General features: G+C 47.0%; 1 protein-coding gene across 1 annotated transcript; it reads left to right on the top strand.

Moving 5' to 3' along the window:
- The first annotated feature begins 5020 nt into the window (after window positions 1–5020).
- On the top strand, window positions 5021–11525 carry LOC102877257 (zinc finger protein 135-like). The gene is made up of 6 exons (XM_006902425.1): window positions 5021–5136; window positions 5227–5387; window positions 5827–5951; window positions 6565–6691; window positions 8651–8816; window positions 10301–11525. The coding sequence occupies exons 1-6, from the start codon at window positions 5021–5023 to the stop codon at window positions 11523–11525; spliced, it is 1920 nt and encodes a 639-aa protein (XP_006902487.1).
- Window positions 11526–15569: the final 4044 nt, after the last annotated feature.

The raw sequence follows: 15569 nt of genomic DNA, 5'->3' as shown, positions 1-15569 counted from the left end.
TATTTTTTCTTTTTTCAGATTGCTATTTTCACACACATTTACAGAACAGTTTAGATTTCCATTCCTTCATGGTTGTACATTTTACTCCTTTGCTCTCCACCTCAGTTTTCTCTTTAAAAAGAATATTTGGATTCTTGTTTATAAGGCATTTGCTCTTAAAAAAAAAAAGAGAAAATATTATTTTTTCACAATTTCCCTCCTACCCCCTCCCCCCGTTTGCTTTTCTCTTTAAAAAGATTCTTTTTTTGCACAATTTCCTCTCTACCTCCAATTCGCTTTTCTCTTTAAAAAGATTGTTTGACTGTTACACAGTTTCCTCCCTCTTGGCCCTCCAGTCCACGTTGTTATGCACCTCTGGAAAGAATGGTCTCAAAGAAATAAATGGTTAGGTATCATTTGCATGATAACAGTCCAGAATATTTTATGATGATGACAGCAATATCATTTTAGGCCACGGGAGATTTCTAGAGAGCACATACCTTTGATTCATGTTGGTAATAATTGAACAAGATTTTTTTTGCCACCGTTCGTAAAACATTGAAGCGTCACTCAAAAGTTAAAAAAAGAAAACCAAAACCATTGAAGCTTCTTTCAGAGCATAGTGTACTTTTCAGATAGAACAGGGAAGAAGATTGATGGAGAAAAAAGATGGGAGGCGCGGGCAGTTGAAAGAATCAACATTTGATTCTAGGGGCCCCACTACCTCCAAACAGGGTTTGGAAAAGGACCTCATCTCTTGTCTTAATCATTTTACAAAATTCCAGAGTCAGGTAGGAAGATGTGTGATGACAGAGAAGGTCGCGATTACCTGCCTGGAGGTGGGACTCGTTCATTGTGTCTCTGAAATCCAATCTTTTCCCCAAAACAGGCAACAGTATTGGAAACCACATAAAGCAAGGTAGTTAATAAACACATCTGCATTTAATTGTGACCAAGTCCTTAACTAACTCCCCTGCTATCTTTTTTTTTTTTTGGTCCATTTGATTTTGTTTCCAGAGGTTGAGATGAATTCTATGCCCCTGCTTTTATTTAATCATGAAAGAAATTGATTTTATTTTTTTAAATGTTGTCATTTTTTTTAAAAAAAGATTTTTTTTTATGTCATTGAATTCAATGTTTAAAAATACTGTCATTTTAGAATGAACTGGAGGGGAGGGGCAGGCAGGGAGAAAAGTGCAACAGTGAATCAATGGAAATCCAAAATCTCTGTAAATTTTCATTAAAATTAATAGTAATAATAATAAAATACTGTCATCTCATGACATCTTTTTGTATATTTGTGTGGCAGTGTATATACAGTGAAACCTTGTGCATAAAAAATCCCCATTTTTATTATACATTTTTGCTCTATTTTTAGAACTTTTAAAAAAATTTATTATTAATTTCACTGAAAATTTACAGAAACTCTGTATTTCCATTCATTCATTCATTGTTGCACTTTTCTCCCCTCCCAACTCTCCCCTCAGCACACTCCTCTCTTGGAAAAGTAAAAGAAAAATTCTTTCATTGTTTTACAAACCCTCCCCCAGATCCACTCCACTATGCAACCTTTGCTCTGGACTCCTGTCATAACAAAAATACCTAATCATATATAGCTTTTAAACCGTTTTCTCCCTCATCTGTTTCAATGCAGTATACGTTGTTGAACCCATTTTTCTCATTCTCCCAACCTTGAGGTCACTCCTGTTTGACAACAGTGGCACCATGCAGTATTTGTCCTTTTGTGACTGAGGTACTTCACTCAGCATCATGTCCTCTGTGGTCACCCATTCTGAATAATATTGCATGAGTTCCTTGTTTTTCAATGCAGCATAGTATTCCATTGTGTGAATAGACCACAGCTTCTCTATCCATTCGTTTGTGGATGGGCACCTGGGTTGTTTCCAACTCCTTGCTATTGTGAACAAAGTCCTGATAAAGATGGGAATGCCTATATTTGCTTGGGTGGCAGTTATGGTCTCTTTGGGGTATATTCCCAGTAGTGGAATTGCTGGGTCAAATGGTATCTCTATTTGCAACTTTTTGAGAAAGCGCCATACCGCCTTCCAATGTGGTTGCACCATATTTTTACAACATTTTCCGTAATTTTTTTTTTTTAATTAAATTGTACAACCATCATTGCTCTTCCATTTGCACGGTTTTTCTTGTTATTATGTCGGTCCTAGCAGACTGGGAGGATTTCTTACACATTAACTCTCCCTTCTCCGTCCGAACCACCTTGGTCACCACTTGACCTGCAGATTCACGTGCTTATTTTGGATTTGTTATTTAAATGAGATCATGCACGGTTCATCTATATGTCTCAGACTTAAAATCCGCCACGTCGTGACGTGTACGGTTTCTGCTTGTCTCCATGGTTGCATCACATTTTCTTGACCTATTTGAAGCCCGTGATGAATTCTTTTGTTGTGAACCTTGGTACAGAATGACCTGCTCGTGTATCAACTTGCACACCTTTGACTGTCTACCTGTATGTGTTGTTAGGTGAGGTCAAGACACTGTTAGGCTCACAGCCACTCCTTGTAACAGAGTCAGCCGGTGCCGTGGGCTGTTCTCACCTGTAATATTTTAGTGAAGGACTTTTCTCCATTGCACCTGCTAGGTGAGCTCAGACTCCCTTACCTTCGTGGGTAAAGTGGTGTCCTGCCGACTCAAAGGCAGCCAATTTGAACTCACTGCTAGCCGTGAAGGGGAAATATTGGCAGTCTCCTCCTGTTCCGCTTTCAGCCTCTGAAAACCTGCTGGAGAGCTTCAGCTCTGAGTTCTGGCACGGTGGCTCGTAACCTCACCACCCAGTGATCAACTATACCACCAGCTCTCCTAGAAATGGGGAGTTCCTGGGCTCAGCATAGTTGCATCGTAAACGTTGTAAGCATGTTGGAATTTTTCACAGAGGCCGTGACATTTCCCAGTCTCCACAGCTTGTCCCATACTCTCTTCGGTCCTTGGCGTTCTCTGCTTTTTCTCTTAATCAGTCTACTTCTACAGAAATGACAGCAGCAGTTGAGGGACCACAGGCAGGAGCCTGTTACAGGCCATTTAAGGAAGGGTGTGAAGAGGCCTCGAACTTGAGATGGTTTGTGCATCAGAAAGAGGGTGGAATGCTGCCCTGTAGATACTCCAGGGTCATCCGTTGATAGAATGCTTGTTTATTTTTACTTTTATTATTTTTGTGTGTGTGTACCGTCAAATCAGATCTGACTGGTACAGGAGGAGATTGTCCCTCCTTCCCCGGCAGAGCATCTGGTGGATTCGAACTGTGCACCTCTGGGATTGTAGTTGCAGCTCCTTGCCACTAACCAGAGCTCCCCAGAATGCTTGTTTCTTGAACGACAGGGCATACATCAGCGGATGCATCTCTTCCATTCATGTCCTTGTGTATCTTGTTAAGATACTTGGACTTTGATTTCAGCTCTTTTCAAAGTGGGGTTTGAGGTACTGCCTACTGGACAGAGGTCTTCGTTGATGCTGCAAATATCATGTGTAAACGTCTGGATGTAAACTGAATGGAGAGAGTGATGTTAGAGATAAGAAGAGTAGTGCTTCCTGGGAAGATCGTGACCTAAAGATCATAAGTGTCAGAGAATATTGACGCTGAGCGTAAGAAATGAATGATGAGGGTTGCAGAGGAGGGGGGGACACTTGGTAGGACAGAGTGGTAATAACAGAGGCACATGGCTCCTTGGAATAAACCTGGTCATTTTAGGATACTTTGTGAGTTTAAAAGACGGGGTTCAGGCATCCTTTGAGGTTTCTAAAATCTTAGGGATTGATGATATCAAGTTTTGAAGTTGAATAGGAGTAGAGAAAAGCTAGACATTTCATGGTGTATCTTGAGTTTGAAAAACAGCGTTCAGGCATTCTAGATTTTTTTTCAATTTTATTTTATTATTTTGTGTGTGTACCGTCAAATCAGATGTGACTGGTACAGGAGGAGATTGTTCGTCCTTCTCCAGCAGAGCATCTGGGGGATTGGAACCGTGCACCTCTGGGATTGCAGTGCACCTTCTTGCCACTAGGCCACCAGAGCTCGCCTCATTCTAGATTTCTTAAGTCTTAGGGACAGGTGCTGTCAAGTTTTGAGGTTGAATAGGGGTGGAGAAAAGCTAGTTCTTTTAGGATGCTTTGTTGGTATAAAAGACAAGTGTGCAGGCATCCTGGTATAAAAGACAAGAGTGCAGGCATCCTTCTAGATTTCTTAAATCTTAGGGACTGGAGCTGTCAAGTTTTGAGGTGAATAGGGGTGAAGACCAAGTCAAGCAAAGGAGAAAAATAGGAGTTGCAAAGACGTGGGGAACAATCCCAGTTCCTGACTGTAATGGTCTAAGCGAAATCAAGCTGTATTTAGTTAAAATTGCACGAACCATGATGATGAAGTCCTTGTGAGCCCCGGAAAATGTCTGAGTGACCAGGAAGTGCACCCATGTGACAGTCACGGTGCATATATTGCTGTGGTGGTGGCGGTAAATGCCGTGGAGTCTCCTACAGCCGGTCCCCCATCCTACGAACCACAGATCTGAGCCCTGTCGCGTCCCACACCATCCCCGACACCCCTGAGCCCATCGCTGCATTCTCTCTCTCAGTCCGTCTTGTCGAAGGTCTTCCTCTCCTTTGCTGACACTCCACCGTCCCAAGCATGATGTCCTTTTCCAAGAAATAACCCATCTTAACAACATACCCACAGGCTGTGAGATGAAGCTGTGTCATTTTTGCCTCCAAGGAGCACTCTCGCTGCAGTTTCTCCGAGATACACCTGCTGCTTTTTGTCTTTTGCCAGTCCGTGGGATGTTCAGGACTCTTGTCCAAGTCGAGTGGAAAAGCATGATCAATTCTTCCTCTCTCACCTTGATTAAGTGTCCAGCTCTCAGATGGCCCGTCAGGGATTGAAGAGTCTGTGGCCTGAGTCAGGCACACGCTGGTGTGTGCGTGGACCTTGCTCTGTGTTTGGCAGCCTGGCCAAGCCCGCTTGCTTCTCCTGCTGTGGGAAACGGCGATTGATCCCCGAGTGTCCCCTTGTCGAATGAGGGCAGGTGCCCGGGGCTGCGTGGACGGGGCAGCTGTGAGCCCTGCAGGCCGGCGGCGGCTGAGCCGGGACGCCTTGCTCCCCGTCTGTTCCCCGTCCTTGTTGTGTTTCAGGTCTGAGGAGTGAAGGAGGGAGAGCCGGGGTCCCCCCAGCAGGTGGACATCCAGGATGACCGCCGTGAACGCGCATCCACCCTGACGCAGGATTTCGGCTGCCGTCTGCTGCCGTGAGCTCACCTTCCTCATCTGCCCTGGCCGGCTCAGTCCTCTGCTCTGTCCTCTGCTCCCGGTCCCGTTTCTCTTCCTGACGCGGCTCCTGCAGCCAGGAGGTGACGACAACGACGCTCTCTTAGATTCCAGAAGGCGTGGGCACAAATGGGGAGTCCTCAACTCAATCTTGTTTGCTCCAAGAGGGTAAAGCTAGAGATGACTTGTTGTGTTATTAAGTTATTTTACGTGAGTCCTGTCCAACTGCGTGCTGTGTGCCTGGCTCTTCCGTGGAGGAGGCCGAGGGTGTGAGATCTGGAAGGCATTCCCTAGTCCTGCTCCACTTTCACTGGCCACTTCCCTTTGACCTGTGTGACTCTTCAAGGGTCAGGCACCCGAGGTCAGCTATTCTATGTTCTGACACCATGGGGCTCCCATAACCCCGTTTTGGGCCTTGCTGGTTGGCGTTGAATGACCCAAAAGAATCTGAAGAGATTATATGTGGCTTTGGAGACAGAGCCTGACCCCCAGATCCATCCTTGTCCATTCCTTTCCTCCAGGCCTTGGCACAGATCCTCTGCCCTTCCCACACCACAGCCACACCTTTCCCGCCGGGTTACGGGCTGGACGATGACAGAGGGGCTTCCAGCGTGAATGGCCTGATGGACTATGACATGATCCTGGGTGGTCAGGCTGACGCCACATTCCTCACGTCACCAAAGGTAAACGCAGCCGGGGTCGGTGTGGGGTCTCCAGACCCATCTTTGTCCATTGTCCAGCTCTCAGACGCCTCGCATGGTGAATAAAAAAAACCCCATGACCTGAATCAGGCGCACCTTAGTCCTTAAACTGACATCATTGCTCCTCAGTATTTTAGGCCTTGTGAAATGCTGTCATGCAATTCCCAGCACGAGAACCACTTTTGCTGTTTTCGGATGTGGCAGCACTAGGTGACTAAGACAGGCTCCAAGACCTGAATCAGAGCGTTTTTCTTCAATTCTGCTCATTTTTGTGACCGTTTCCTACTCTAAAGAGTGAATAATAAGTTCCCTCAGAGGGCAGCCCGCGGCGAGGACTGAATAACAATACCACTGTGGATGGTAATCACACGGGGTGGCATTGCTTTCCGTGTGTTGGGAGTATCCAGGGTGTAATCTGTGAGGAAGTGGACACAGCTTTGGAGGGGACAAGGCCGCTGTCCGGCCCGTGTCAACTGGTGTTAGACCCCAGCCTGTCGTGTCAGAGGCCTGTAAATTCCCAGCTCTTTGGCCTGTCGGTCACCCTGCGTCCTTGTCCGTGCGCCTTTGTTGACCTCGAGTGGGTGGATTGTTTCAGGAGCCCATGGCCATTGAGGACGTGACCGTGGTCTTCAGCCCGGAAGAGTGGTCTTTGCTGGACATGGCCCAGAAGCACCTCTACCGAGATGTGATGCTGGAGACCTTGAATCACCTGGCCTGCGTGGGTAAGCACGGCGTCTGTGTCTTCTCCCCGTGGGCCCATCGTGAAGGGAGATGCCACTGCACAGCCCAGCTTCCTCCCTGTGGGACATGAACCGGCCATCAGGGGCTGTGCTCCTTTGTGACATTGCTGTCCTGTAGCAACCCCTGGAGCCGGCCTCTGACCCTGACCCTGCAGGGGACTTTCATAGTCAGTAGATTATACTAGAGGAGATCGCCCATCTTTCTCCGCTGACCAGCTCGGGGGATTATTCGAACTGCTTCGCTTTGTGTTGGCCTCAAGCTCCTTACCACGAGGCCGCCGCCTGTGGGCTGTAGCGTCTACGTTTCCCGACGAGCGTCGAACTGTCTGCATTCAATGAATGTTCCTCCTTGTTGAGATGAAAACCCCTGAAGCCGTGTAAGAGCTATCAAGCATCCCCCGTTGGGGGAATCCAGGGCTTTAGTGACTTGCAATCTTGGAGGGAGCTGAATGTTTATGAGGAGTTTGACATGATTATTTTACTGTTATCATGTTGAGTTATTTTGCTGTCTGTGTTGTTCCGTGCCAGTGGGTCGAGTTCAGACCCCGGGAACCCTTTGAATATCAGCTCTGAATGTTGCATTCTCCGGAGCCAGCCTCACCGTCTGTGACACACCATTGTCGCGGTGTCGCTCCGATTTCCTCCAGGACTTCTCTCTCTCTCTCTCTCTCTCTCTGACCGTCCACCTTTAACAACATGATGTCTTTTTCTTTTCCCATGATGTCTTTTTCCAAGCACTGGCCCCTCTTGACAGCATGCCCAAGTTATATGAGACCGAATCTTCCCATCCTTGCCTCCAAGGAGAACCCTGGTTTCATAAATATCATTCTTGTCTGTCCGCAGAGACCCACAATGGCTTAGTCTCGTGAACTCAGGGAAATGTTCCCCGCCATTGACCGTCTGTCCCAGAAGGAGCCTCCTGGAAGCTGGGCCCCTTTCTTTTGTCAGAGAAGCTATAGAAATGTCCTATGATGTTAGAGAGGGAGGGCTATTTCGGGCCTGTGTGTCAGGATGTCCCAGGAAAGTAGACATTTTTTAAAGGACCAGCCCTGCCTGCAATCTGGTGTCTACTCCACAGCGTGCTGGCTGGTCTCCGAAAGGCTCCAAGTGGCTGGTGGTTCCAGTCCACCCCAAGGTGTCCCGTTGATACTTACAGCCTCCGAAACCCAATGGAAGGATTCTCTAAGTCCCGATGGCGGTGACTGTAAACCTGGGCCTTGTGTGGAGGGAATTTCATTTCAGTCCACCCGGCCAAAAAAAAAAACCCCAAAAAACAAAAAACCCCTTTTTGGGGGGGTCAAGACAATTTCACAAATACGTGATTTTGTTTTTCAGAGTCCTCTGAAATCTCAGTCCCTGGGGACCCAATTCTCATATGCTGGGTGGTGTTGTTTCTTATTATTTGACTCTTGCGTGTGTGTTGGGTCTAGTTCTGTCATTGTGATTAGGTCTTCTCATTACCACTGAGTATCCAGTGGGCTGCCAAGAGGAGAAACCGCTATGTCTTGGAGAAAGTGCCGCCCAGAATGCTCCTTGCAGGCTCAGATGGTGAAGCTCTGTCTCACCGATTGTGAGCATGTTGTTAGGAGAGGCTGCTCCTGGGAATCGTGCTTGGAAAGGTGCAGGGTCAGAGAAAGAGAGGAAGACTTCACAAGACAGATGGACGCAGTGACAGCAGCCGTGGCTGGAGCGTGGGACGGGGCACGACAGGACAGGGCTCAACTCTGCGGTTCATTTCGTGGTTGGGAGTCGTGCTTGATTGGATAGCACAGCACACCACGTCCCCTGTCGTTCGGTGCTCTCCCGATCAATATTGGTTATTAGCTGCCTTTCCAGGTGATAACGTAATCAAATCCACGAAAATACCTCTGCAGTCTTCCCACAAGCCCCCACCCCGATAACTCCTTCCTTTTTTTTGTTTCCTGTTCTAATTCCCAACAGCAATTCTGGGGTCAGTGTCTGCAAATGTCCATGACGGAGAAAACGTGTCCAGCGAGCGTGTCCCGGGGCCGGTCATGACGAGTAATGCCCGGTCATCCCTTTCGGGGGGAGTGTCCAGGGCGCAGGAGCCCAGCGGTCAGTGTGGAAACCAGGAGGGACGTGTCAGGTGAGTGTCCCAAGCCATGGTCTTCTCAGGTACTTGCTGTATGCATCTGAGAGTTGGGTAGTGTGTAAGAAGGACAGAAGAGCTGATGCCTCTCATGTCGTCGTGTCCTGGGGTCCCCTGCCCTCCGCCTCTCTGCTCACTGCCTCTGTCTGTTGCAAGAGAAAAGGGGACGCAGGGACCCTGGGCTTTTCCCCGATCTTCTTGTGGGGTGACATCGTGCGGAACGGGGCCTCTGTCATAAAATCCACTGCCTCTCATCCTGCCCCGTGAATTTCCTACCAGTTAACAAAACGCAGGATAACTGCGTCATTATGTACCAGCCAGCATGGATTTTAGGAGGACGTGATTCAAAATCCTTGACACACGGACACCAAATTCAATAACTGGACAGTAGGTCCATGTCCTCATTCTCAGAACCATTAAATTAAGGGATATCCGTGGGTTCACAGCCATGACAGATTTTAATAGGCGTTTACATGTGCATGTTGATTCCTCTCTTACACACATAGTTATATAGAAATATTAATATCTCTATCTATCTATCTATCTATCTATCTATCTATCTATCTATCTATCTATCTCTATCCATCCAGTCTGTCTATCCAGTCAGTCTGCCTATCTATCTACCTATCTATCTATCTATCTATCTATCTATCTATCTATCTATCTATCTTTCCATCCATCCATTCATACATCCATATATCATCCATCTCTATCTATCTATGTATCTATCTATGTATCTATGTATCTATCTATCTATCTATCTATCTATCTCTGTCCATCCAGTCTGTCTATCCAGTCAGTCTGTCTGTCTATCTACCTATGTATCTATCTATATCTATCCATCCAGTTTGTCTATCCATCCAGTCTGTCTCTCTGGTTGGTCATTCTGTTTATCTATATATCTGTATCTATATCTATATATCTATATCTATATATCTATCTATATAGAATAAAATCAAGGGTTCAAAGCCTTTTCATTGCAACTTTTACAAAAAACTTTTGCTGGTGTGCCGACAAGAATTCGTTTACATTGTGTTTTAATTCCTGGAGACTGCGTTTTATACCATCTTTCTCTACATTGTGTGTTTCCTGCTATACTTTATGAATAGCGTGCGTTATATAATTAGTGACTATGAAGCTATGATTATTATTACTATTGTGACTTTATCATTACGACTCTTATTACTGCGGGTCTGTGCCTGATCATTTCAAGTCCCCTTCAAATCCCTCCTATTCCTAGTGCAACCTTTTCTTTTCAAGGTCAGCTACGTGTGTAGTATTTAAAGCCTGTTTCACGTCAACACAGTTTTCTGTAAACTCTTGTCATTTGGAGAAAGCATGACAGAACAGATCTGTTTGGGTTTCTTCCCACAACTCATCTAAGCTCTGAAAGATGTTAAAACTCTAGACCGAAAGTGTATCTTTTCAGTGAGTTTACTAATGATGACGTGGGAATTCTCGTCTTTCCTCCCCCCCTGCAGTGCCTTCCCTGTTTTTCACAGCCGCGGTGGAGGACAGCAGCTTGGGATGAACAGCCAAGAGTCTGTCTGCGGGGTGATGTCCGGCCAGATCCCCCCTTTTCCTGTGCTGCACAGCTTCCCCCCGGACAGGAATCTGTTTGAGTGCTGTGAGTGTGGGGACGTCTTCTCCCAGCTCTCGCCCCACGCGCATCAGACGCGTTTCCACACCAGCTGCCCGGCCTGTCAGTGCGCGGACTGCGGCCAAGCCTGCAACTGCCCCTCCGTCCTCGCCGGTGCCATGAAGCCTCTGGCAGCAAAGAGACCCCACCGGTGCAAGGTGTGTGGCGAGGACTTCGTGTGCACGTCAGCCCTGAAGGACCCGTTGACGGCTGGTGTGCAGGGGCTCGGGTGCACCGGCTGCAGGAGAGATCTGCACCGGCTGTCATCCTTCTGGGCGGCCGTGCGGCAGCATGAGCGGGCGTGCAAGGAGTGCCAGACCCTCACGTGCCCTCTGTCCCTGCTGCTGCATCAGATGTTTCCTGAGAAGAGCAAGCCTTTCAAGTGCAAGGAGTGCGGGAAGGCCTTCGGCATGACATCGTCGCTGTCCCGGCACCTCAAGACGCACAGCGGCGAAAGGCCGTACGTGTGCCATCAGTGCGGGAAAGCCTTCCACCAGTCCTCGCACCTCAGCACGCACGTCAAGACGCACAGCGGCGAGCGGCCCTTCGCCTGCCAGGACTGTGGCAAGGTGTTCACTTACGCCTCGGCCCTCACCACGCACAGGAGGACGCACAGCGGCGAGAGGCCCTACGTGTGCAAGCAGTGCTGGAAGGCCTTCAGCGACTCCTCGGCCCTCAACAAGCACGCCAGGACGCACAGCGGCGAGCGGCCCTACGCCTGTCAGCAGTGCGGCAAGACCTTCAGCCGCTCTTCCCACCTCCGGACGCACGGCAGGACGCACAGCGGCGAGCGGCCCTACACCTGTCAGGAGTGCGGCAAGACCTTCAGCCGCTCCTCCCACCTCATCTCACACAGACGCACGCACAGCGGCGAGCGGCCCTACCCGTGCACGGAGTGCGGCAAGGCCTTCGGAGACTCGTCCGCCCTCACCAAGCACCTCCGCATTCACAACGGACAGAGGCCCTACCGGTGCCGCGACTGCGGCAAGGCCTTCAGTCAGTCCTCGCACCTCATCGCCCACGTCCGGACTCACAGAGCCCAGGCGGCCGTCAGAGCCGGAGACTGACACAGAACCCTCTTCAGCAAACTGCTGCATCGGCCAAGGCAAGCAGGAGGTGGCGAAGTTTCGCAGGATCAGACGGGCATGAAAACACGGTCTGTCCAAACCTTCTGTGTCCCAGGAAAAGCAGGGTGCAGACGTTGGGGGAAAGGGATTCCTCAGAAGAGAAGAAAGGGCCACAATGAATGCCGTCACCCTACAAATAAATGGGGAAAGGGGATTGCACAAGAGGCCCACAGCCACCAGAAGCAGCAGCGAGGAGAAGTGGGTGAATTTGTTAAAGGTTCCACACAGTCCGATTCGAACTCTTAGCTGGGTGTTCAGAGGCCATAACCCCCTCGGTGCAGCTGGTGGCTTCAAAATATGAGCCCAAGAGTCAGCCTCACAGCTCCTTACCCGCCAGATAAGATGCATCACCGCAGAAGTAGGATGAGAAGTTGCAATCCAGCCGATGGGAAAGCATGGATCACACAGACAGATGACCTCACACAGAGTCCCCACCCAAACGGACAGCGTGGAATGAGCTCAAGAATCAAAGAGACCCATGGAAAGAAAAGCATCTTGGACAAAAGCATGACAGGGTGTCCACCTTGATGGAGAACGGCATGCAATGATATTTTCATTCACGGGGTTTTTGGCCAACCCCTCAGGAGACCTCCCACCAGTACTAGTCGGATTAAGTTCCTTTCATCTTTGAAAGGAATGATTAGAGGTTATCTTGGGGAGCAAGCCAGACCATGGTATGAAAAGAAGCTAAATAACCTCAGAAGGAAAAGACAGAGCAGTCTAAGAGCAGACGGGTGACAGAGGAAGATCAGAAAACGCACACCGGACTGTGGTCTGTGTGATTCCAGCTCAGGGCCCACTTGTCTTTCAAAGGATGTTCATTGCACAGGAAGAGACTGGCCGTTAGTCGCCCGCAGAACAGCTGGTGGAGTTGAACTACCTTTGGGTTTGACAACCCAGCTCGCTCCTCTGGAATTCCCTGTTTGTGAATATAGACATCAAGATACTCAGGAAAATCCTAGCCACTGGGAATTCCAAATACATCAGCGAGATAATACGCTGTCACGCCTTGACCTTCACATCCAACCCGTGCTTGCTTTCAACATCACCAGATCGATTCTCATGTTCCACCACATAAACGGACAGCAAGAATCACAACATGATCTCAGTGCTTCCAAAGAGGTTTCATACATTCCTGCACTCTTTCCTGGTAATGCATTTTTCCGTAAAAGAAGAGTAGAAGAAGAAGATGTTCTTATAGTACTCAAGACACAAAAGACAATGTTGTTTGCACTGGAAAACAGCTAACAGGATTCCCCTTGAAAACAGGGACAAGAATGTTGTTTCTTACGTCCACCGTTCCTGTCCGCTCTGAAGTGGTTCCAGTTGTGTGTGGCTGACTCACCCCGGGGCCGCATGCTTCAGAATCTGCTCCCAGAACTGCCTTATCACTCCCTGAACTCCCTTATCACTCCCTGAACTCCCTTATCACTCCCTGAACTCCCTTATCACTCCCTGAACTCCCTTATCACTCCCTGTAATCCAAAACATAGTGAGGTCCTAGCTAGCGCATGGAGGTCAGAAAGGAGCAGTGAGGTCAGGCATGGCCAGGGAATTTATCACCCTGCCCTTATCTACAGATAAGGTCTGAAACATAACAGAGCCATCCCACAAAAAGAACTAGAAACTCATCAAGAGTTTTCACCCGAAATGGCAGGGTCTCAGATCAGCCTGCACCATTTATTCACATTTGTGTACACTGAAACAGCATTCTTGGGGAGAAAAAGAAAACAACCACCACCCTGTCAGGAAGACCATATAATTTTTAATCCCAAACAGTTGAAATTGTTGTGTACCACCACGTGGGAACAGACTGACAGCAGACTCTCCAGTGGGTTTTTAGAGGCAGTTAAGAAGAAGAGTCTTGAAGGGAAGAGCGTAATAGTTAACACAAAGAAAACTACACAGAACAGAGTTACACAAAGAAAACAAGAAACCCTGAAAAGAGCGCCAGAAATACAAAACGACATAGCATGTGTGGCTAGGAAGACTTCTGCACATGCTTTTAGGTTGATTTGCTCATAGCCATCATGTGAACAAGAGATCAAAGCTTGTTCCTTTGATGCATCTTTTCAGCATTTTCTCCACGTGGTCTAGCCCGTAGCTATAATCACATTGTCAATCTATCTCCTTGAGGGTCTTAATCTGTTTTGTTCACTCTGCACATTTCCAAGCAGGATTTGTTGTTGTTGGTTTTTTTTAATAACAAAGCACTTTCTTCCTGACAACATGCCCAAAACATGTGAGAGGAAGAATTTCTCTTCTTGCCTCTAAGAGCACCCTGTTTGCACTTCCTCCAAAACAGATTGCTATTTTTAGCCACTTCAAGGCTTTCATTCTTCAATCTTTCTCATTCACCGTCCCAACGTTTGGTGCATCCAAAGCAGTTTGAAAATAACCACGGCGCCATTGTTTCTTTTATTTTTATCAAAGGAAACATAACACATCATAAAGTATCGATACTTCTCAAAGAACTAGACTGCAGCCCTGATATCGCCTTAACATTTTTAAAAGGAGATGGACGAATTAATCGCCAAGTGTATGTGGAGAAGGAAAAAGTCCCCACAGCAGCAAAGCATTCTGGAAGAAGAGGCCGAGGGTTGGATGACTCTCATTTCATAAAGACCCTGCCACACAGTCATGGTGATTTAAACAAGAGTGGTACAGCCGTGGACCAAATGAACGGAACTGAGAAATGAGAAAGAAATCCAGTCACCTATTCACAGCAGATTTTCAGCATCGGGTCACAGGTTCCATTAAATGGAGAAGGGGTGGCGGGGAATCTCTTTATTAGATGTAGCTTGCATAACTATGACAGGATGCAGAGAAAATGACTTAAGGTCCACACCTAACATCATACACACAAGCAGAATGAAAGACCTAAATCTAAAATGTATAGAGACAACCACAACAAGATAAAGGTAAACAACCCAATTGCAAAATGGGCACAGGATATGAACAGACACTCCACCAAAGAACACATTCAGATAGCAAACAAACATATGAAGAAGTGCTCAAAATCCCTACCTCTAAGAGAGTTGCAAATCAAAACAACTATGCGATATCATCTCACCCCAGTAACAATAGCAAAATTCAACAGACCAGCAAACAGAAAATTTTGGCAAGGTTGTGGAGAAACTGGAACCCTTATTCACTGTTGATGGGAGTGTAAAATGGTGCAACCACCATGGAAGGCAGTATGGCACTTTCTCAAAAAGTTGCAAATAGAGATACCATTTGACCCAGCAAGTCCACTACTGGGAATATGCCCTACAGACACCAGAACTGCCACCCAAGCAGATAAATGCTCACCCCTGATTATTGTGGTTCTGTTCACATTGGCAAAGAGTTGGAAACAACCCAAGTGTCCATCAACAAACAAATGAATAGAAAAACTGTGGTATATGCTGTCTTGAAAAACAAGGAACTCATGAAATATTATACAAAATGGTGACTGTGGAGGACATTATGCTGAGTGAAATACCTCAGTTACAAAAAGACAAATACTGCATTGCATTATTGTTGTAAAACAGGACTAACATCAGGGTTAGGGGGAAACTTAAGAAAAGAGGCAATAAATTATATATACTGCATTGAAACAGATGAGGGAGAGAACCATTTAAATGGACTATATGATTAGATATTATTTTCATTACAAGAGTCCAGAATAAGAGCTGCATAGTAAAGTGGACTTCCGGGTGGGGGTGGGGGAGAGGATTGTATAACAATGAAAGATTTTTTTTTTTCTCTCTTCAAGGAGAAGAGCAACTGAGAGGACAGATGGGAAGGGAGGAAAGTGTGCAACAATGTATGAATGGAAATACAAACTCTCTGTAAACTTTCATTAAAACTTAAAACAAAACAAAAAAAATAAAATAAAATGTATAGAGACAACATAATAGTCCTGACACATGGTATAAATAAAGATACAAAACGTAGTTAAAAATACCTACACAGCAGGAGAGAAATTGGGTAACTGAGGTG

This window comes from Elephantulus edwardii, unplaced genomic scaffold (genome assembly GCF_000299155.1).
Source record: "Elephantulus edwardii isolate Elephantulus edwardi_28Jun2011 unplaced genomic scaffold, EleEdw1.0 scaffold00410, whole genome shotgun sequence".
In the NCBI taxonomy this organism is placed as follows: Eukaryota; Metazoa; Chordata; class Mammalia; order Macroscelidea; family Macroscelididae; genus Elephantulus; species Elephantulus edwardii.
The sequence above is the reverse complement of the archived record's forward strand: the minus strand, read 5'-3'. Positions and strand labels throughout refer to the sequence as shown.

What these genes read in the sequence shown, in the direction of transcription:
- LOC102877257 (XM_006902425.1), top strand. Translation starts at nt 5,021, where the DNA reads ATGAGGGCAGGTGCCCGGGGCTGCGTGGACGGGGCAGCTGTGAGCCCT. An exon ending in TCTCTTAGATTCCAGAAGGC is followed by an intron (nt 5,388 to 5,826) that starts GTGGGCACAAAT and finishes CCCACACCACAG; the next exon opens with CCACACCTTTCCCGCCGGGT. An exon ending in GAATCACCTGGCCTGCGTGG is followed by an intron (nt 6,692 to 8,650) that starts GTAAGCACGGCG and finishes AATTCCCAACAG; the next exon opens with CAATTCTGGGGTCAGTGTCT.